General features: G+C 45.8%; 1 protein-coding gene across 1 annotated transcript in view; it reads right to left on the minus strand.

Moving 5' to 3' along the window:
- LOC119169861 (uncharacterized) overlaps nucleotides 1-24,056 on the minus strand; it is a 127,942-nt gene that overhangs the window by 26,498 nt on the left and 77,388 nt on the right. Inside the window, exons 4-6 of the mRNA XM_075886557.1 lie at nucleotides 11,207-11,310; nucleotides 7,405-7,607; nucleotides 326-494 (exon numbers count right to left, since the gene is read on the minus strand). Of these exons, the coding sequence (XP_075742672.1) occupies nucleotides 326-494; nucleotides 7,405-7,607; nucleotides 11,207-11,310 (476 nt within the window). The remainder of the gene's footprint in view (nucleotides 1-325; nucleotides 495-7,404; nucleotides 7,608-11,206; nucleotides 11,311-24,056) is intronic.

Genomic DNA, 24,056 nt, shown 5'->3' on the forward strand with positions numbered 1-24,056 from the left:
TTTGATCTTTTCAGAAAACGCAGGCTGCGGAGCAATGCCCGGAGCACTCACTTCGTCTGCCACTAACTGAAAACCAGCCGTGGCATACATCTAGCTTCCGTTGTTTCAGGGAAGTGTGCGTATAACATCACCACATGCGCGGCCCAAGCTACCAAAGCGCACAGATTTCACGTGCGCAATCAATAAGCGTTAAATAACCCTACGTACTGCGCACGCACTTCCCTCCCGCAGTTGCTCATTTATGCGAACTCTTACGCATACGTAAAACTAAATCCGTCGGCTTTTTATGTTTTCAATTAGTAGAAGCGGTCGTAAGATGTGTCACCTTGTACTTATTGACAGCATCGAGGATTTCCAGAGGGGTCAACTTAGCCGACACAAGGGCGCAACACGCTCCACCCAACATAGCTGCCATCGGGAACACCAATCCGGTCTGATGTGTAATTGGCAGCGTGCCGAGATAAACGTCTCCTTCTCCCCACGGGGCGTGCAACCTGTAAAAGAGTTCGTAAAGCGTCAGAAGGATTGATTTTTTGTAAGCGCTAGCTGTGCTCTAACGTGAAGAGCTTCAGAGTTATAACCAGGGTTGCCAGATGCTACCGAGCAAACAAGTAAACACTCATCACAAAAAAGTGAAAACTGTAATTCTTCATTTTTTCGAGAACATATATCTTTATTTATCTTTAAAAGTACTATGAAACAGCAAGTGGAGTTAAAAGGTGACCTGAATAATTCGGGTGGTGAAAAATTTGTGATACTGCAAAGAAAAACACACAGCTACTCCTTAATAATGTTCTGTATCAGTATTGCCTTCTGGGTAGATTCTTCATTCAGCCATAAGGCACGTTTGCCAGCGCATAATCAACGTCACCTCTAATTTCCATCAATGAATGTTTGAATGAATGCTTGCTTAAATTTCCCACAACGTACGTTTTTCCTACCCTGACCACCGAATCGGCGGAAGACGCGAAGTTTGCCCTCATGTTCACTAAGAAGGACGGACGGGGAACGTTGCAATGAATCTTTGCCTTCTCTTGATCGGGTGCTCTACTCAGCTTATGCACTAAATTACTCAATCATGGGCTAACATACTATTATTGATTGAAAAACGAGCATCAGTGAACGTGCTGATCTTTCAAATATGTATAGTTCATCGACAAATGCAAGTAAGCCCCAAAAACTTGACAAGAAATAGAGGCATTCCACGTGCGTCTAGGCAAGAAAAAAACGAAGCCCAACCGCGGTTACTATGAGCGAAACTGGAAACCGTGCTCAGAACCATGAATGTCTGAGCAATATTTTTTTAACCTGTTAGACAACCAGCTACTGTGCAGTTTGCGATAACAATGTTGGAAAATACTGAGCGAGACGCTTATCAGTGTACAAATTTTGATGGCAGTGGTATAAGTGGCGGTAGAGTGGGCGAGTTTGAAGAAGCAGAATTCTGAACCATTTTCTGCATTTTACGAAGCTACGTAACCTTTAGAATGCCAAGTGCATTCGTACAGATAGCCCTGCCGTGATGGTCTAGTGGCTAAGTTACTCGGCTGCTGACTCACAGGTCACGAGATCGAATCCCCTTTTATATTGTTGCGAAGCGTGCCTCCGACGACGTTACGAAGGGCGCCACGAATTCTCACCGCTGCAATCACTGTTACAAAAGACGGCGACGCCAACATGGTCCCGAAGGCGCCACTGCTTTGAACTCCGCCGGGAAGGTCACCAGCCGTTTGCTAGCGTAGGTTTCTCAGCTCGCGACTGCTTTTGCGTAGAGCTGATAGATGAGCGGACGAGAGGACGGTGAGTTAAACAAGGATTATGTACAGCATGTCTACAGAGGCGTTAGAAATTCGGCACTGGCGCCGACAGTTTAGAGACTCGAAGAGCCGAGCTCTCTTCCCTGACACATAGGTCTACTGCTCGCGACGCGCCGCAGGGCTTTCTTCATATGCACCGGGTGGATTCTTTGAGTAACCAAATGTTCAACCAGAAGCACCGCTGGCCGTGAAGTCAGAATCCTCCAATGGGGTCGCCGCTGGGCCTCGTCATTCTCATCGAATCCGGAGCCGCTGCGCTGCACGTGGCTGCACCCAAGGACGAGTGACGTCACCACGCATTGCGTCAGACTCGCCAGACAGGAAGGTGCCGATTGCTTTCACGGGCTCGCGGTGCGTGCGCGACAGAAAGGCACCGCCGCGTGATGACGCCGTCGAGTTGTTCGCGTCAGGCGGGCTCGCGTGCTGGCCTTGGCCCAGATTGCCTTTTTCGGTGGCATGGACGTTCGGTGTGGACTCGCAGGCATAACAGCATAGAGGAGAAGATGGTGTAGGCCCGTGTGCTCAGATTTGGACGAACAAGAAAGAACGCCGGCTAGTCTAAATTTCTGTAGCCCTCCACTGTGGCGTCTCTCATAATCACATGGTGGTTTTGAGGTGTTCAACCCCACATATCAATCAATCAATCAATCAATCAATCAATCAATCAATCAATCATGCAATCAATCATTCCTTCAGATAATTGCTTCCTGCTGCTGTTGTCTCACCCATACACTTTCGCATGAACTATCGTGAGCAATATTAGTTCGAACACGCGAGCGTGTGGCGAACAGCCTCATGCTTTGCACTGGCTAGGTTCGCAGTGGCCGTTCTATGAAGCAAGAATTTTCAATTTTGCCTCAAACACAATACAACAAAACAACAGATACCAGAAACGCTGTGCGCTTCTGGTATCTGCTGGCACTCTCGCTTTAATACTGCTGCTGCAACACGGCGGCTTCGAGCGGTTAGAGGCTGGGAGTAGTAATATGGAATTTATTATGAACCTATAACCCATCAGAACATGTATATACTGAGATATCGGCTGTGACGTAGGCTGCCATGCTGCCTTGCCTTCAGGTGGTACTGGCAGCGCATGTTTTATACACGTATTGCACTTTTTTTCGTGTTACCATTGCTTGCAACAGATTTCACGCATTAATGTGCCATTCACCCGCAACGCTGGCAAAGCGGGAGTGCCAACAGACAGTGCAAGAGCGCCGCTTCTTTCCCATTTGCTTTTGGTAGTGCCATTTATGCATCCATCCACGCGTGGTTCTGATTCTGCAGAGTTGACTTGTCTTCACTTACTCATATGCTTACCGAGGTAATTGAGAATCAAAGCATATAATGCAAGGTGTAGCTGATATTACGAGCTTTTATAAAGCTTTCAACTCTAGATTTTATGCTTTGGAGACTTGTCTCCACATTAGAATTTCTTTTCATCGCACCTTCATCCCCAGCCGCCAGTAATAATTTGAAGAGCACTATTGAGCAGCTACTAACAAAGATCTATAAAATCGCTATGCGTAGTCAGGATCTTGAAAACCTGTCTGGCCGTAATGACTTGCTACTGCATTGTGTCACTGAGACACGAGATCGATCCTCCGGTCATTTTCTGTCTGAAGTTTCTGAATGGGTGAAAGAAAATCTAGGAATTCATTGCCCAAAGTTGAAAGGTGTCATGTCACAGATCGGGACGTCGTCGACAGGCCGATTGACCGCGTTTATTTTCATAAAGCTGCTCTACTATTGTAAGAAAACATTTGTCCTGAAAAACTGCTATAAGCCATAAGGGTCTAACTTTCGCACTTTTGAAGACAATATATCCGTCACGCGTAAGAATCATCAGAAAGAAGGTAAGGGAAGCATTACAGTATATTCGGCATAATGGTTCTATTGTTCATTTGAGCTTTCCTAATGAGTTTTAGATCAAGTTAGATACAACCGGACTGATGACACTAGCATCCTCACTAGGATTCATTCTCATCCAGGAGACTCCCCTTCTAACGTCATCACTAATGCCTCTTTATGCCTCTGGAATGGTCCCAATGAACACCTGCGCATCTAAAGTGTTAACGCTCAAAGCGTTGTCAGTAATTTTTCAAAGTTTGATTCACTTATCATTGCACATTTGCCACACATAGATGGCGTACCAGAAACTTGATCGAATGAACACATATATGACAGCAAAATAACATCTTCAGGTTTTACTCTTGTCAGAATTGACAGACGTCAATGCAGAGGAAGGGATGTCACACTAATTTTACAGTCTGATCTTACATTTTCAGCTATCCCTAGTCCACTTGATTCCAAATCTGTTGGGTGAAAAATCTTCTACAAAAGTATTTTTAACAGTTTTAAGCATGGTTTACCACAAACCATCAACAAACATCGATCAGCTGCTCGCTTTACCAACTTTCTTGCACGATTGCTTCTTACTTACATCGAGCTTGAACTGCCTGAGGTATTTACCACACCCCAGGCATTTTATGGCCATCTCTTTTGCTCACAGGCTATGACGCAGAAACCAGATAAGTTCTGATAGATTTTTCGCTGTATTTTGAAGTAAAGCAGATTGCTAAAAACTAATACGCGAGGAGATACAGTTTTAGATTAAGTTTTTTTGTTTATCCTTTTCTCTCGAACAATGGTTATAAATGCGAAGTTTCTGATGACATTTCCAACCACAAGGCAATTTTAGTATCTATGCCTGTGCCTGTGCATAGCAACCTTTTTGTATTTTCCACATTTCTACATTTTTAACGAGCTGATGATGTGTTTCATATTGATCGTTATTCAGTTTGTATTATTCAAACACACTAAAAATGTGATGATGTGAATTCCTTGGTGGCCTGAAGCGTGCATTCCTTGGCCTGAAGCGTGCATTGCGTTTTATTTTTCTACCACGAAACGCTAAGCAAATCACTGGAAGCTAAGTAAGAAAAAATAAAATGAAAAAAAAAAATCTGCCGTGCGTGCCTCGTGGCCTTGAACACCTTTAGGGGCTAAGCTTTTTATAGCGGCAACCGTTTGTCCCTCGTAGCCGTTGTAGTTTTGTGTATAAAGTATAATATTTTGACCTCCAAGGTGATGCCGGTAAGAGATTTCTTCTGTGCGTTGTTGAACAATAAAAAAAGTGCTCAATGTACATGCCAATGGCTGCTAATGGGGAAAGAGAGACCGGAGCATTTGGCTTTTAGTTAACGCGCACGCTGCGATCCCCATCACCAGCCATTGGCATGTACATTGAGCAATATCTGACAAGAAAGGGTCGCGACGTTATACTTTGTTTTAGAAAGGTTTAGCAAGCGTTGAGCCGCAGTGCCATGAATACAATGAACTAGTATATACCATGAACTCGAGGTGATTAAAGGTGGGAATTAGATGCGAAGCGCAAGCAGTAAGAAAGTAAAAGCCGAATTCTCCTGTTTCTCATTTCCCATTAGCAGCCAGTGGCATGTGCATTGAGCACTTTCTGACAGGATAAGGTTGCTACGTTATACCTGCTGGAGGTATCCTCCTTGGTTTTGGAAAGGTTTAGCGAGCGTTAAGCCGCAGTGCCATGAATACAGTGAACTAGTATATATCATGAACTCAAGGTGGTTAAAGGCGGGAAGTAAAACCGAAGCGCAAGCCGTAAGAAAGTGTGCGTGTCGCACCTCTCTTTTAGTCCTTGGAATTTCCGCTGGATGGTGGTGCTTATATATGGGAAATATATGATATAAAGATGCGAGAGAATGGTACTTGGAGTGATGAATAGATGGACGAACGAACAACACCGACAGATGCATGGATGGACGCATGAACGGACGCAGGGGCGGATGCATGGATGAACGCAGGGACGGACGCACGAACAGACACACACACGGACGGGCGGATAAACTCATGGACCTTCACACAGATGGACACATGGACGGGTGTAAGCAAGAACGAACGGAAGGACGAATGCTTCGCCCCACTCTCCATCATTCACTCCGTGGATATGCTGCCAATTTTTGTTCTTCTTTTTTTTCATTTGTGAGGATTTTTAGGGTGATCGCTCACGAGCGCGTGGACAAGTTGTGGTTTTCTGCAGCTGCCTCAATAACCGAGAGCACCATGCTCAAATCGGCCAATCGCTGAAACTTGGCCGAACTGAGGCGTAACTATAGTGCCTTGTATATTCTAAACACTATAGCGTAACAAGTAGCGTGCAATCTCAAAACATTCCTCACGGTACCAAGTGTTGAAACAGTCGACAAGGTTGTGGCGCTTTCTGGACGTTGGCGATGACGGTTACGTCGAGGATTCGCCGGCGTTGGCCTTCCGTTGTCGGCGCTTCTGCTCGGCTTCCTTGCTCGCGTCCCATCGGTGTTGCCGACGCATTGAAGGCGCTTGCGCTCGGCTTCCTCGGCTCGCATCTCGTCGGTATTACCCACACGTCATCTCCCTTCTCGAACGCGATCGGCGTTTTAGACTCGTGCTTCATCGGTTTTGTTGCTATTTCGATGCCGACACTTGCATTACGCTTCCCTAGCTCGTGCTTCGTTAGTGTTGTAGGCGCAACTTCGCCATTCTAGAACGTGATTGGCTATGCTAACTGTTGAAATTATGTAGGAGACGGGGAGTGGGGATATCATCATTAAGATAATTGATTGATATGTGGGTTTAACGTCCCAAAACCACCCGATGATTATGAGAGATGCCGTAGTGGAGGGCTCCGGAAATTTCGCGCACCTGGGGTTCTTTAACGTGCGCCCAAATCTGAGCACACAACCCTACAGCCTTTCCGCCTCCATCAGAAATGCAGCCGCCGCAGCCGGGATTCAATCCCGCGACCTACTGGTCAGCAGTTGAGTACTTTAGCCACTAGACCACCGCAGTGGGGCTGCAAAGTGTGCCAAAAAAACGACGTTGTGAGACGCCATAAGCATTGTGAAAGCCATATGTGCTGAGGACTGCGATGTGCGCCAACAAACAAAACTAAGTTGTGAGACGCGACTTACATCCAACCATGACGCAGCTCGTTGGCATACCGTTTTTCTTTCTGGTTGCTTGACTGAGAACAGCACATGCACCATCGAAAACGCAGCAGAAACTGCGGTAGGCAGAGCATCTTTTGCCTATCAAGAAAGCGCCACCGCATTCTCGTGATTAAGTCTGGTAGAATTTGTCTATAGTGTTTCGAATGCGCAGTCACAGATAGTCGCTGAGGAGGTAAGTGCTAGTCGCTGAGCTTGTCACTGTGGAGGTAAGTGAGGTCACTGAGAAGGTAAGTGCTACAGAGCACTTACCCGCTACAGGTAAATGCTACAGTGACAGAGCTAGTTGCTGGGGGGGGTAAGTGAGGATGAGAAAGCAGAGAATGCCACGACAACAAAAGTGGCGTTCTTTTTTTTTCTGCACCATCTACACGGAGCAGGCTGCGCGTTTGTAACACCAACGCTTGCTTGCCTCTTCAGACCGTCGCTACCGAAGAGCCGACTAATGACTTTGCACTGCTTGCCGCTTTCCCATTCAAAACAACTGCACAGATTGTTTACCATGTAGTCTGCTGGATGATAATGAATTGTACGAGAAGCAGTCTCTTCAAATACAGCTGTCTCACCACGATGTGTAGCAGCAGGCTACGTAGTTGTAGTGCGTTATCTCAGCACCCTTTGGCATTCCTGTGGTTCCTGATGTGTAGCACACCGCTAGCACGCTGTTGCAAGGGTCAGTCACGGGGCAATCATGAAATCCTCGCTCATCAAGCTTCATAAACTCAGACACCGACACGAAGCCGGCTGCACGTCCCATGCAGAAAAGGGTCTGTAATAGATCAGGAGTTGGACTGTATTGACTATGCATCAAATGATAGGGGAAACTTAGAAATACCTGCAGTCCTGCAAGCATCAGGTCACCAAGAAATACTTCAACTGTCAAAATTTATCTGCAGACATCTACGGCAATTCACACAGAAGAGAGCTCGACAAAGAAATAAAAACCTTTGACCGGCGAAAAAAAAACGTTTCATAACACGAAGACACAACCTCTGAATTATACCGAACGTGTTTATACCAAACGCTTGCACCACACCGAACGAGTGTGAAGGAGATTAAGTGCATATTGCGAAATCTAACAGTTGCCACTCGCCAATATCTTCAACGTGGATAAATACAAAAGCAATACGCACGCCAACTTGCACCGACGATGCGCAGGGGGACGTAGATCATGTGGTCTAATTTGAATTTACCTACCAACGTGCAGGAAAATGAGAAACTTGAATAAGTGTTCTAGGGATACACACAATTCAATGGCTTCTCGGTGCACTAGAATAAGGTTGTGCCCAATTACGTTAAGTAATTTCAGTAATGGTGTGGATGGCCTCATGTCTCCCATTTGAAACGTTTTGTACTTTGTTAGCGTTACCTAACCACGGCCAAATATTGTTGACCTCGTGTATGTCTTACTTCCCTGCACATGGTCACTTGCGTGGCTTGTTTTTATTATTGACGCGCTCTTATTCTTACAGATAAGATAAGCAGGGGAGTTGATGCTGGTACATTGTGTTTCTGTCTTCCAAAATGTCGGGTTTATTCGGCTAACAGAAATTCTTTGATTGCACTCAGCTGAAGTAAGAAGCGACATTTCAAGAATACTTTAAAGCAGCGCAAAAAAAGAAAAAAAAAACGCGTTCAACGACGAAATACACACAAGACTAATGCGGAACTACAAACTAAATATTTATTGAAATTAGTCACTTATATCTACTTCACTAAAGAACTGAAAATTGTTTATTCATAGAAACGCCACCAATATGACAAGATTGCGGGCATGCGTGTTGCTATAGAGATGCTTATAGAGAAAACATCCTTCCTTAGTACGGAAACGAAGTAACGCCGGGCTTGCACACCTATCTTTACCTGTAATTTTATAATAGGCTTACACAATTTTTTGTGTATTTTATTTTCTAAGCATATAAAATCTAGTGTTATCAAACTTAGACGCATAGGTACAATTTTTACAACAGGTTATTACAAACAGTTAAAGGACACTTGATTTTCATCTTCGGAAAATCTACAAAATAAACGGTAATCGTCAAAAATTATGATGTCAATAAAACTGCAGATAACTGCGTGACCACGGTGCCCCTTAGTAACTACTCAGGAGAGATGTTTCCTCATAAACACTTCCAGTATATTTTAACCATGCCTACAATAATTCATTATTCATGACATTTTTTGTGACAAGGAGTTTCTTGTGACATAGGTTTAGTCAATAATCTTCAAATATATAGCTCACACATCAGTGTTAGAACTGTTGTGTGCGTTGCTTTATTGCGCTAGTTTTTTTCATGGTGCTTCCAGTTCTTCGTCTGACGAATAGACGTCATTTAACCTGCAAGTCTTCGTACATTCTGAACTATTCAAAATGTCCCATGTTATATAACAGCGTTGTGTCCGTGACGTGACTATGAATGTACCATCTCCTACGTGCGAAAGAATTATGAATCAAGCGGTCACTAAGTTTACTTACAATATTACAGTGACAGCTGTTATTAGATCACAACGAAAATGTCAGATGGGTACTTGCGCACCGCTGATGCCGCCACCACCAACCGCTATTGCGCAAAATGGGTCAAATGAAACACGAGAAAAGTTTAGGAATTTCGGCTCTTCTTATATACTTACATCGTCAATCACGCCTGAGCACCTCCGACAGCGGGGGTGGTTAAGTGCCCTAAACCTTGCTTTTTAACCTCAAGCAATGCAGTCAATTGAAGCAGTGCACCTGAGCGACGGATACTACCGGTCGTGGCTAATGATTATTGCCTCCTCCCACTGTCTACCTAGCCGTTGGTAAACAGCTATTCAGTGCTGTCGGTCATGACTCCGGCGACATTGACGGTGGTCGAAGCCCTTCCTATATGACAGAGAGCCCTGTATTGTGACAACAAAACCGGTTTAGGCGCGGTAGTTTTATGCTGATGCCAACGCTGCTCTTTGTAACCACTACGCTATCAGAAGAAGTATTAAAATATATATTTATTGAAAGATTGCTTAAAGTGCACAGTATTGGAGCACAACTGGAACCTCTGCGTGGCCGTCGAGTATTTACAGAGTCGTGCTGTGTCTTGAATCTCCTTTGCTGAAACATGCTATGAAGTTGTCGTGTCAGACAAGCACACTTTTAAACTATATAATTGATAACAGAAGGGTGAAATAACAGCTACGCATCACATAATGCAAATATGCGTAACGATTGGGGCACTCAACGCCTCCAAATCATTAAAAAAACTTCACCATAATACTTCACCGTCATCAGCCACAGCGCAGAGTGCGCATATTATCTTGCATAAGTGAAGTAGGTTCTCCGCTTATCTTTGGAATAACAAACAGTGGCCTATTGATAGTTTCTCTCCTTGAAGAAAATTACCGTAATTATGGCGAAAATTGGTACATTGCCTGTGAATATTAGCTGCCCGAATAAGGCGCCTAAGAACGGGCTCTGCAAAATACGCCGTTCAATCTTTCGCAGTGAGTGTGCTGCGTGTTCTGCACAGGCTTGGTCAAATCTTGTTAAAAGATACGCTTATTATATTGCCATAACAAAAAGACTGCGCTGTGCGTCATCGTTGTCATGCATTTTGCTCAATCTTAAAAATTTTCGCCAACCCTTAAAAATATTTGGATTTTGATTTATCCGGCCCTGTAACATTCTGAACACTCACAGCTCCCTGGCGCAAAATCATGATAAGTACTAAGACGTGGATGAACATGGCTTGTGGTGGAGTTATTTGTTGCAAGTGTGAATTTGTCTGGGAATATAACACAACGAAAAAAACACAGTCTATTAGGTTAAGTGTTTTTAATTATTTTTCAAATATAGAAGCCTACATCCCATGTCCAACTTAAGTCTCTTACAACTTCCGAGAAGTTCGTCGCAACATGAGTGTTTGTGCCTTCTAGTAGGTACAGAGTAGCTTTTCTGAACAGCAAAGTTCCAAAGGAATGCAGATGTGGTCCAATGAAGCAATACATTACTTCGGGTGCTATAACAACCTCGAGGTTGATCGAATTGCTTCAACACAGCCATTTGCGAAGGGTAACATTGTACATTGGCTGCTGCTCTGATTAATCAAAATATATGAGATTCTATATGTAATTACTGGTTTATTCAACAAGTGACTTGTCTATTGAATCGCCTAATGTGTATAAGCCTTATTATGTGAAGGTTAACAAAGCAGTAACAGACACGTTTTTGTTTTTTAATAGTCTAACGTGTGTTATAGTAAATGGCTGCTTCTTGGGACTTGCTCTAGTAACATATGTGGATTAGCTTTCTCCTTACTGGAAAAATAAAAGTGATTCATGCACGTGTAGATATATTATGCACGTAATCAAGGATGCGTACACGTGGTTGCCTACCTTCATTTTCATGTTTGAAACTGCTTTCCTGGTTTTCTCTGCATATTGTTCTTCTGTGATGATATGCGTGCAATCACTGTCTTCGGCCTGGTAGCGGAGTTCCCCTGCAAAAAAAAGCCACCCTATCAAACTGCTTTTGCGTTAAGCTTTCTGATGGCACTAAACGTGTTTCTGCAATAGTTTTTTACCAGCTCATGCGTACTTGAGCTTACAACTATGTAGCGCAAGTGAGCTGCTTGGGGGCGATAGGCTTATTAGAAGTGTAAGCCTGTTACATAATATAAATAGTGTTTTTTATAGGAAAACGTTGTAGGCAAGTTTAAGCCTAAAAAGCGACTGCTGATTGCTCGCAAAAAGAGAGAGAATGGTTCAATAAAGAGGATGAGATAAAAAGGACGCTAGTTCCTGCGTCTTGTCACGAAGGCAAAGCTCAGTGCCTATAGGGATGGGGAGGGGCGTGGAAAGATGATGGAAAAATTAGCAATGAAAACGAAAAGTTTAATGCATTACAAGGGAGGCTCTTGTCAGTGAAGTTACTAGCACAAAGCGAAAGCGTTCGTTTTAAGGCAGCGAGATGTGCAGAAGCACAACACTTGAGAAAGGCTCGCAAGCCTTGAGTCTTCGAGACATCGGGAAGAAGGAGGTCGTCAAGTGTTGCCGAAGGCAGGCCGAGCTGTAAATAACGGCTCACCCTCTCTTAAAACTTTGTGGCCAGGACAAAACAGGAGCAGATAAAACTCGGCGGTGTTTCGTTGCCGCCACACCATCAGCACGCAGGCGATCAACAGCGACCCACAGAATACATGCTTCTCGCGGGCCAAGCGCTGCCGGTATGCAGGCGAATCAACAACTGCCGCACCCATCTATCTAGGAGGACTCCGGAAGAGATTCCACGCGGCTTGCCACCATGGTGTCAGGGTAAGAGATTGGTAGGAGCAGCAGCCGTCCTTGTCGGGAGTAATCCGACTGTGCTGCCGCCTTGGTGACTGGCGTGTAGCAAGCAGTATTGTGCGCCTTTGTGGCGGCGTCAGCCTCTTTGTTTTTTAGCTATCACAACGTGCGAGAAACGCCAGTGAAGAGACAGGCACACATTGCTGTCTCCGATGGCAGTCAGTTTGGCGTGTAGCAACGCCGCAGTGATGCTTGTTTGGTGTGGTTTGTTCAGTGCTTGTAGAGATCGTCGCGAGTTGCACAGAATTGCCAAGGCAACAAGGGTAGCATGACAGTGACGTAGTCGGTTGCCAAGTGGAGCCTGGCGAATTTATCTGCAGTGGAGATGGCGTTGAAGAGGAGACGGCACGAGACGTTTATCTCAGTGGATGGTGTGACGCAGGCAGCAACAACTGTGCGGGGGCTCTCCCGAAGGGACCCGTCCGTGAAACCAAAAGGTGCTCCCGAAAACTCTCATGGAGTTACGCCACAGCTGCTTGGTGAAGCTGGCATGACGGTGCCTGCATTTTTCTGGCGTTTACTAGCCCTAAGTGCACGTCTTATGGTTGCTGGTGTGGTGGAAAGGGCTGAAAGAGACAGGGTGTCTCGCGCACCCACTCTTCATAGAGAGCGCAGATTTGTGCAGTTCATGGTCCTGGTAGCTCCGCAGTTTCCGAAGACGGGCAGCGTTCCGGGGACCCTGACCTCTGGTACTCTTCATGCTGCCTGTCGCAGCATAAAGAGTACCAGAGGTGAGGTCTGGGCCTTAGACCGGGCTGAAGCCACGGGCGAATGGCGGGGAAGTCCTGTAAACCACCAAACTACCATGCGCTGTTTCCACCCCAGCTGCTCCTTACGGTTTGGTGCCAGCTGCATCATGGACAGTGCTGTTGGCCCGGCCGTTCCAACCCCCTCGTAGAACCTAAAGGACAGCCTCGAAGTACAGGCGTGAGCATAATTGTGCAGACCTCAGATTCGTGTGGCTGAAGGCATCAACGTGCTATCCAGTGACGCAACGTCTGATGCGGTGTGCAGGCTCATCCCATCCTATCAGTTAATTAGTCTCCTATTTCGCTCTCTCTGAAGAGCTAGTAGCAAAAACAGCAACTCTTGTCTTGTCTTGTCACCTAGAAAATCTTGGCTCATACCCATAAGGGGGATTGGCCACACTGTACCTTATAATACAAATTTATACACAACGCTTGCTAAAAAGAGAAAAATTAGATGAGAACAACAATAATGTTACTTTAAGAAGAGTGAAAAGGGTACAGTTCAAAAAAGCTAGAATATCTAAAACAGATTAGCATGAATAAAGGAGGGAAACAACAAATTAGATATATCTCGCAGTACCACTAGCAGCGAATCCTTCCAGTTGTCCGAATAAATTTATGTAGCGCTGGCAGAATAGCACTGCGGCCCGCACCCAACTGACTGGCTCCAAATGATAAAAGGGTGGATGTAGTAACTGCCAATTCGAGCATACAAATTGGTCTGTCAAGAAATTTTCCGTGCAGCGAGGCGAAGCAGCGGCATATGAGAAGAAAGTGATCTATTGTTTCCGGTTCATTGCAAACTGAACATCGGTTGCTTAAAGAAAATCCTGATTTGTGGAGATAAAAATTTAACCGAGGAACTCTACAGAGAAGGCTTGTGAGGTTCACCTCACATAGACTGGAAATGCATTTTGCGGTGATCCATTAGAATTGCAAGTGCCGAAACGAGTCAGATTGTAGGAGCAATGTTTCGTTCATTTTTATGATTAACAGGCGTTTGAATCGTTCGGCAGTAATAACAGAAAACTGTGGAGGTACTAGTACCACCGGAAAATTTAAAGATGCTGAAGCGAGCCAGTCAGCAGTTTCATTTTGTGCAATTCCAGCATGCCTGGGGACCCAAAGAAACCAAACTTCTGATAGGCTATGCGGTACAAGAGACCAAAATATTCTGAGAAGAGGAGACTGATTTGTGGACATTAAATGTATACAAACAAACATAGCTTCCGAAATAATATTAGCTTTTGATTGCCGAGAACTAAGTCTTCAAAGAGCCAAATCGGTATCGCGGTCATTGCTCTATCAAATGTGTTCCTTTTCTCCCCTTTTTTTTACGTGGAGGCTGCGATGGTGCCTGTTTCAGCGCCGGCATCGCATAGTAATTATGCCGGTTTGTTAGCATAAGTAGGCGTTGCCAGCCTCGCAAAACCTGATGCAGCCAAGCACACAATTATATATTTTCTGTGATCAGCTTGCCTTTGTTGCGTGAGGCCAAGTAGAAATTAACTGAGCCTTGTTGAGTGAATATGAGTGTAGCCGAGTCTAATCCAGCCTAGTTGAGCGCAGTATCACCTGATAAATTCGGCCATAAAGTTAAGCCGAGTCCAGGTTGCTTTTTTATGTTGTGCGTAGTAAAGCTTCGATGCGCCCAGATGGGTCGATAAAAGTGGACGTACAGCCAAACCTAATTATGCATACTTTATCATATCCTTTTATCTAGCCGAGCAAACTTAGCCCAAATAAGGCAAACTTTATCACGGCTAGAGTGGGCACATAAAAGCGCTCAGACTACATCAATACCGAGTGTCTCACTGCGGGTGAGTTTTTTTACCCTTTTTCGAGACTCTTCTGGTTGCGCATCTGCTCAGCTGAGCGCGCTAGGCTGAGGCTATGGTCGAGCGGCCTCCGGCCCTTCTCAGAAAGGTTTTTTTAGCGTCCTACACACGGAATGTCTACGCAAGCCTTTGTCGATGGGAAGGATATCACTTTCCATGACATTGAAGATTCTGGATGGTCTGTGGCTGCCACTAAATGTAAACTTCGCGGGCCGCATACCTCCAGGACCAAGACGCAAGCAAGCGTCTCCATGCCCAGCCACGTGTGGTCGTCTCAGCGCTCCCGATGTGTGGTGAAGAAGCGCCTTATCGCTGCTTCTAGACTTCTCACCCTCCGAGAGATCACCATAGAGTTATCGTGAGACCTAGAATTGGTCTGGACATGCGAGTCAAATTAAGTTCATGAAGTCACTCGCAGTGGCTGCAGCGCTCAGTGAGGAAGAAGTCGCGGAAGAAGTGGTATGCCCGAACATGATGCAAAACATCGCAGTTATAAGCACCCCAGCGAAGAGAAACCCCATAGCGTATTCCAAGATTACCGCCAGTACTCTTGGTACTGCCAGCTTTGATGTTAGTGCCTACCGAGTTGCCCCCGATGACACATGGAAAGGCATTATCAGGGGTATTGACGCGGACATCGGTCAAGAACAATGCTATTCACTTATAGTACAACCAAAGAACCTGACTGCACTCCGAGTGAAAAGAATCAAGAATTCCACCACGGTGATCATTCTCTTTGACAGTTTATATGTCCCAAATTACGTGATATGTTGAAATAGTTTGGTTTGCTGCACCCTGTATTGTCGACCGACGTATGTCTGTTACACTTGTGGAAAGCTAGGCTATCGAGCCCATGTTTGTTTCCATCTAGAAGAGACGGTCTGTAGAAGTTGTGGTATGTCATTTCCTTCGAAGGATCACGTCTGCAACCAAGAATGCAAGTTGTGTGGGAGTCCGCAACCCACGGCAGACAAGACACCTAAGCATCGTTTTCTAGTGACCTACATAGTTCGTCGACGAAGACGAGAGCGACGGATGCAATATTCGATGGAATTTGCGAAACAAGACGCTGACGACATGAAATTCCAGAGGGTGGAGGAGACTTTCCATCACTACCAGTCACTGCAGGTGGTCGCACTACGACTGAGCGCCCGAGCAGCAGCTGGCACCCGCCTGACGTCAGCCAAAAGCTTAAACCACCACAAGGGCAATCCCGTTCCAGAAACAGAGCAAGGGGCCGTTTGAGATCCAGAGGACATTCTAGACCCAAGGGCCGTACTAACTCACGGGTGCCTAGTGGTCGCAATGGTGTGCAGCAAGGAAATCAGCACCAGACCAGGGCATCCAAGGTAAAGGGCTCCCGTTCACAGGTAAAGGGGGTACCAATCCAGAGCAACACTCAGATATACACGCGCAGATGCAAAGGGAAAATGCTACTCTCAGGGCCATTGTCGAGCAGCTCAGTGCTGAAATGGCCGACTTAAGAAAATCATAGCAGGTTTCGTCGCGGTCTCTTTCAAACACAGTTCTCTGTGCAGAGGCCGCATCAGATATGAGTAACGACGAGGTTCACATGGACGTCAAGGCAGGCACAAAACCAACAAAAAGGAGAGCGCTATACCAACTGGCCAAGAACGAGGACACAGATTTCAAGAACCAGGTCAAGGATACCTTGAATGAGATCAAAAATGCTCTCAGGGCAGCGGTCGAGACGATTGCGGTATTGGACAGCAGAGTAACAAAGTTCGAGGCTGACTATGGTAAAGCTTTACAATCAGCCGAGGCTTCTCCGGCCCAAGTAGTACCTGAGGTCCGGATTGTGCAGAAGGTGGCAACCCGTAGCCTCTCTCAGGAGGGAGCTTTTGAGGGGCCCAACAATGGGGGGACACCATAAAAATTTCGTAATTTGGCCGGTGAACTACTGGGGTTTCAAATCAAAGAAGACATCTCTACAGCAGTACACGAAATCCCAACCAATTCAACCACATGTTATTGCGCTGCAAGAGACGCTTTCGGAAACAGTGAGCCTGTCAGGCTACACCAATCACTTGTCAAAACCTCCAGATGTCCGCGGTATCTGCACGTTTGTGTCCTAGAAGTAAACTTAAATTGAGAACAATTTGCACATGGCAAATAACAAGATTCACTCTCTTTTAGAAATTTTACCAGGCAGCAACCTTAAATATAGCATTTTCATACTCCGCATATAGAGTTCTTCAAGAGGCAGGCGTCATTGCTTCACCTAATTGTTATCAAAAGCCATTGCGATCCATAAGAAAGTGGACGCACCTATGGCTATAGCGGGAGATTTCAACGCACCCCATCATGCTTGGTGCTACCCTCGCACTACTACCAAAGGGGGCCGATCTCTGGCAAGCGGTATCGGATCTGAATTTTAATTTGATCACTGATGCCACGTTTCCTACCCGCACTGGAAATTCTTGCTTTAGGGATGCTATTCCAGACCTCACTTTTGTCGCAACCACTGGGAAGTATCATGGCTGAAGTTGGGAAAGGACTTAGGAATCGACCATTGTATTCTTAGTACGACATTACTAATTCAGGCAAAGCCCCCTAAAGCTTTCACATTCACAAATTGGGACCGCTTCCGTAAGATCAGAGTGGAAGTGCAGAGAAAATCAATGACCCACCGAATTTCGACAAGTGGCTGTCTCAGCTGGTCGAAGACGTCAAGTTGACCACTAAAACAATTGAGACTAATCTTCCGGTCATTAAAATGGATAGCAGGCTTGCTCATCTTTTTGAGCCTGAAGGGCCCTTCTTGCCAGGTGGAAAGCATACCGTCTGAGTCGAAGACTGTGAAAACGCATCGCAAGTCTTAACCAGGAAATAGCCACTCACTGTCAGGTGCTGCAAAAGCAGCATTGGGAGGAGATTCGCAACACGGTGGATGGTCAAATGAGAGTTGGGAGAAAATGGAACCTCCTCAAACACCTGCTGCAGGAAACCGAATCTAAATCCTACCAGACGCGCTTGGTAGACCAAATATTCCACTCAGAAAGGAAGGCTAAATCGGACACGGAAATAACGGAGTGTCTGGCACAGAGATGCCTCACTTTGGATGCAACCCGGCCTCCTTCTGGCTACGCGCATGACACGAGATTACCAGCCTTCGAATCGGGCAAGTCCTTCCAAGATGGAGACTTCTATGAAAATATGTTCAAAAGAGTCGAAGCGTACCGCACTCGCCCAAAAGTTGAAACAACTTTTAGCTGTCTGCGGACGTGACAAAAGACAATGTAGACGCACGAAATCGATCTATGACTTCAGAGAATCCAGACGCCTTCAGAATAAAATTTAGCGCCCAGTGTGTAAACTCCAGGAACAACAATGGAAGAGTTTTTGTGACTCGCTAGACCCTTGAAAGCCTTTGTCTACCGTATGGAGGACTCTTCGAGATATGCACTCACATCCGCAACAGCGTCGTTCCTTCGCTGCTCTGGCACTTCATCAATGTCGCTCGTAGCTTGATGTTTCTGGTGAATTTTGTGCAAAGGTCGCCAGGAGACATCTCTATACTGATCAATCCATTGTCACAGGACGTTCCAGTCACACGAGATTACCAAATGGAGGTTGCATGCTTTATCGAAGAACTTCTTGCAGCATTGAACGCATGCAATTGCTCATCGTCCCCAGGTCCGGATGGAGTGACCTACACAATCCTACGTCACCTAGGCTCGAAGGCACAGCGCTGTAACCTGGAAATTTTCAATAAGTATTGGCATGACGGAATGTTGCCTGATGAGTGGATCTACATTTGCCTGGTACCTTTAATGAATCCCGGAAAGTCTCCATTGAATTTGGCATCATACCAGCCTATAGCACAAGCAAGCTGCGTCGGCAAGGTCATGGAGAGGATGCTGCTTACACGCATGGAATGGTACCTGGAACATTAAAACATCTATCCCGATGCTATGGCTGGATTCGACGTGGTTGGTCTTCAATTGATAGCGTCATACTTAGTGACCTCTGTTCAGCAACAGAAAGCTGAGAAGCGGCTGTCAGTAGCTCTGTTCTTAGACGTGAAAGGCGTCTATGAAAACGTCCCCCATGAGGCTGTTCTCAATGCTCTCGAAGCAGCTGAACTTGGAGGTCGTGTCTTTCCATGGGTAAGAAGCTAGCTCACAAAGAGATCCATGTTTGTTCCAACTGAAGATGGCCTACGAATATGCATTTCAGAAGTCGTGGGGTGTCAAAAGACGGCATTTTGAGTCCGACGTTATTCAACCTGGTTTCGGTGGGGCTCACCAAAATGCTGCCACAGACAACCTATATATCTCTCTACGCCGATGATATCTGCATTAGGGCGTCCAGCGTGACACGGCCTCAAGTGTGCGCGAAAATACAGAAAGAGGCAACCACGACAATGGCATACCTTCGCCACCAAGGTTTGACTATCGCCACAGAAAAATACGCAGCGGTGGCGTTTACACGTAAACCGATGTCTTTCTACCCAATGTGCATCGATGGCAGATCAATCGCATATAAAAGCAGTCATAGATTCTTAGGTGTCATCGTAGACTGCGACCTAACCTGGAGCCCCTATGTTGCATACCTGAAGAAAAAGATCATTGGCATTGAGAATGTATTCAAGTTCGTCGCCCGAAAATGATGGAGCTCATCCGTGCACTCCATGCTGAAGCTTTATCCCTCTTTCTCGGAATTCTCCGGTACAGTCTTCCTCCTGTTTAACACCTGCGATACTAACATCTGTGCACTACAGAGCGTACATGCCCGAACACTTCATACATGCCTTGGCCTTCCAAGGTGCTCATCGACAGTGGCAAACATTGTTATCACACAAGGACAGCTGGTCACAACGTATAATATTGTTGAGACACTGAAAGCGCACATTCGGCATTGATCACGGCTTCCGTCGCATCATTTAGCGTGTTTGACAGGGCGAAGGCCCCATTCTTCATTCTGCGGCATTGTGACAAAACATCCGGACATATTACCGCCTGGCTTCAAACTTGCGAAGCATCCAGCAGCTGCGTTATGGAGTCTCCGTCAACCTGACGTACGCTTATCACTTCCTGAAATCGTTAGCAAGGCACACATGCCACAGCGAGCCCTGAAGCTATTGACATTGCGTCTGTTGGACGAAAGGATTCTTCGATCGCATACAAGTTTACACCGTTGGCTCCACTAATTCCAACAGCTCTACAGGAGCAGTGGTTGTTCCATCTGATAATGTGTTGCTTCAATACAACTTTTCTCACACCACAACATCGACAGCAGCATAGCTTGCAGCGCTTCAAGGTGCAGTAAAGTACATTCTTTGGCAACAACCTAATCAAAGGGCCATCTTTTCCGACTCGAGGTCAGCCTTACAGACACTGCAGTTTGTTATGCAGCGCGGGTTACACGAACAAATAATATGTCAAATAAGGCACGACAACCCCGAGGCGCTCAAGGAAGGTCACAATATTGTATTTCAGTGGTTGGCGACTCATTGCGGAATTGTCGGCAATGACCGCGTAGATGAAGCTGCACGACCGGCTCATGCCCAAGAGCTGCGTACGCCCATATCACTCTTGAGAACGGGCGCTGCAAGGAAACTACAATCACTTGCTCGCCGTATAACTCTTCTACAACGGAATACGCTAGGTTTCTCCAACACGCACCTGTATTCGATTCACCCAAACATGCAACTTCATTTGCCATCCGAGCTCCCACGATGCGCTGAAACTTTACGCGTCGCATGAGGTTGGGCGTGGCATTTACGAATGCGTATCCCCGTCTCCTTGGAATGGCGAGCACTTCGGCATGCAACATCTGCACCTGCGAGGTAACGCTCGAGCACATTTTATGTCATTGCCTAGCATACCAGTCTGAAAGACTTAATTTAGAAACCAAGCTCTGTCAGCTGGATTCACGGCCACTTACAGAAGAGCAGATACTGGTTCCTTGGCCGACGATTTCCCATACACGCAAAGCCACAAAAGCCCCCTTGTACTTTTGAAGGTTCACTAGACTTCAAGACCGCTTATAAAGAACATTGTGAGACGAGCGTTGTGTAGTCTCGAGCTGAAAATTCATCCTTCTGATTCTTACTCCTCTTGTTTTCTAACTCTTTTTGCTTTCTGTTGTTCTCTCTTTCCCCACCCCAAGTGTAGGGTAGCCAACCAAGCCAAGCTTGCGTAACCTCCCTGCCTTTCCTCTATTTATCTCTGTCTCTGCCTCCTTCTAAAAAGCAGAGGTCCGGACCACCTTAAACAGTCTTAATGGGAACTCAAGCCCGGGTCCAGATGGCATCACAAACAAGACACTACGTAATTTAGACGATGACTCTGTCACCTTGCTCACCAAAGAAATCACTCGTATTTAGGAAACGGGGACTTTCTCTGAGCTTTGTAAGAGCGCGTCGGTTATTTTCATACCTAAACCTGGTCAGCATCCCACTCTTGGGAACTTACGACCCATTTCACTGACTTCTCGTATAGGCAAGGTCGCCGAGCATGTCATCAACGATCGGATGTCAAAGCTCATAAAGAGGACTAATCTGTTCCCGTACAACATGATAGGTTTTAGACCACACCTATCTACTCAGGACGTCATGAAAATGTTGAAGCATCACATCATAGATCAAGACACGAAAGACGTCACAGCCGCTCTCAGACTCGAGCTTTAAAAGGCTTTTGACAAAGTCTCGCACTCCCACATACTTGCCTCCATCTCTTCTCTCAAATTAGGAGCCAACTTTCACAAGTTCACCAGCTCGTTCCTAAAGAGTAGAAAAGCCACTATACAGCTTGGGGATCTCAAGTCTGTGCCCTACAATGTTGGTTCCTTCGGCACCACGCAGGGCTCAGTCGTCTCCCCACTGCTGTTTACCACTGCAATGAGTGGCCTTGCTGCCAAGCTCTCAAACCAAGAAGGTATCAAGTTCACCATCTACGCGGACGACGTCACCATATGGAGTGTCGGTGGCTTGGAGGGCTCTGTGAAGAGCTCTCTTCAAGAGGCCGCCGACTGTGTTGAAGTCTACATAAAGGAAATGGGCCTCAAGCTCTCGCCGGCAAAGTCCGAACTTCTCTGATATCCACCCACGAGACGGAACCCAAACCCAAAAACTGGCAACCACTGGCCGACATAGACATTAGGCTGCACACGGCATCGGGGCAGCGTATTTCAAAGGTGGACTTCATACGCGTTCTGGGCATGATTATCGAGGCTAATGAACAGAATGGCCGCACAATCGATGGTTGGACTTCCAAGGCGGAAGGGGTCATCCGACTAATCTCGCGCATTTCCAACAGTCGGGGTGGTCTTCGAGAGCACAACCTTTCAGGCTTTTCCATGCATTCGTGATGAGCCACATAAGCTATGTCGCATATATGCGCAGGCGGCAACTCCATGAGAGAAATAAATTAAACATCCTCATAAAGAAAAGCACCAAGAAAGTTCTTGGCATTCCTATGCACAGAAGCACTGAGAACCTTATGAAATTTGGAGTCTACAACACACTCTAAGAAGTTATCGAGGCTCAACAAACGCCGCAGGTTGCCAGGCTTTCGATCACACTAGTGGGAAGAAAGATTCTGGTTGACACTGGAGTCAATTCCCTGACGCTCTAAGTGCGAAAAACGCCACTTGATGATTATATGCGCTTTCGCATCAAAGTGTGTCGCCTTCCGCGAAATATGCATCCACAGTACAACGTGGGCAGGCGTGTCGCTCGAGCCTTCACTCTTTTAGCTCAAGCTGACACCCACTCGTCTGTTTCATGCTTTGTTGATGCCGTCAAGTACGGCGTTTCCGCTCACTTTGCAGTAGTATCCGTACATACTGAGGGTCACATTTTATCCTCTGCATCAGTTCTAACCACTTCTTACAAAACAGAACAGATGGCCATTGCACTAGCTCTCCTTGATCCATAAAGCACTGATATTTACACGGACTCTAAATCAGTTGCTAGGGCCTTCGCTTCTGGTTCTGGTTGCAAGGAAGTTTTTAGAACTGTCGCTCACAAGGAGCTCACCCACCACACTATTATTTGGTTGCCTTTTCACTTTGGCTTGAAGGTCGGTGGCCTTCCCAATGTCAACAAGCTAGCCCACTCCAAGGCACGAGGATTCACCTACCACGCCAGGACTTGTGCTTCTCCGACAAAAACATCAACCCCCAACCTTCATTTCAGGCACATTTTGACTACCTTCAACGAGATCAAGAGGCACTATTAATTAGGCCGTAGGTCTTTTCACTTGCCACACGAAAAGTTGTATAGGCGACAGGCAATCTCTCTTCGAATGCTTCAGATGGTAACATACCCTTGCCTCGTAACATATAGCCATTACTCCGATATTTCAGAACTTTGTCTGGACTGCCAAAATCGCAGTGATCTTAACCAAATGCTCTAAAGGTGCCCTTCTTTACAAAGAAAAAATGAAGAATTCTCCAAAAACTCCTTCGATTCAATGCTCACGAGTCCGGTTCTCATACAACAACTCAACGCTGTCCAGAACGCCCACGATGTGGCGGTGAGGCTGGGCCTCCCCGTCCCATACGTGGGAGTGGTCCGTGATCTTACACCTATAAAGCGGACCCCAATAAAAGTTTTTCATCCATCCATTCATATCGCAGCCAATTAATCCAAGTCGACTTCCATATCAGCCTAGAGGCGCCAAACCCTGGAGGATATAATACTCCTTACTTACACTATACAAATCAAGCCTATGTATGCATAATTAGTGTTATTGAAGGCGCGTACAAATTTTGATCGATTAACCTGATATTCAATCTGCAATGAAACATATCGGCATTTCACGTGGTACAATTTAACTAATTATGCAGAACTAAGCCGAATAAGCAGCGTCGAAGTAAGCATGAAAAATATTACTAATTGTGATTGACTAGGCATCATTGCACTGGTCCGAATATAATTTGGTGTAAATAAGCAAGTTGTAATAGAATACAAATAAAGTAATTGAGGTTGAAGGTTTATGAACTTCGAGAATCCAAGCTGAGGAAGATACTAATTACTAATCACAAGTCTAGTCTCATTAGGTAAAGAGATATAATTAGACCTAAAATAATTTTTATTTTATGTTTGTACTTCATGTACGGGTTTCATCACTACCAAGGTCATTTAAGTTCAACTTGGCTTAACGCAACAAAAGCAAGTGAAGCTTAGAAAACTTCTTTTTGTGTGCTTGGCTGCATCAGGCTTTGAGTGTCTTGCTACGCTTAGTTATGCTAATAAACCAGTGTAAATCACGATGCGAGTCTGGCGCTGGAACCGCTGCTGTCGCAGCTGCTTTAAGAAAAAAAAAACAACGGCACGAATAT

This window comes from Rhipicephalus microplus, chromosome 2, assembly GCF_043290135.1.
Source record: "Rhipicephalus microplus isolate Deutch F79 chromosome 2, USDA_Rmic, whole genome shotgun sequence".
In the NCBI taxonomy this organism is placed as follows: Eukaryota; Metazoa; Arthropoda; class Arachnida; order Ixodida; family Ixodidae; genus Rhipicephalus; species Rhipicephalus microplus.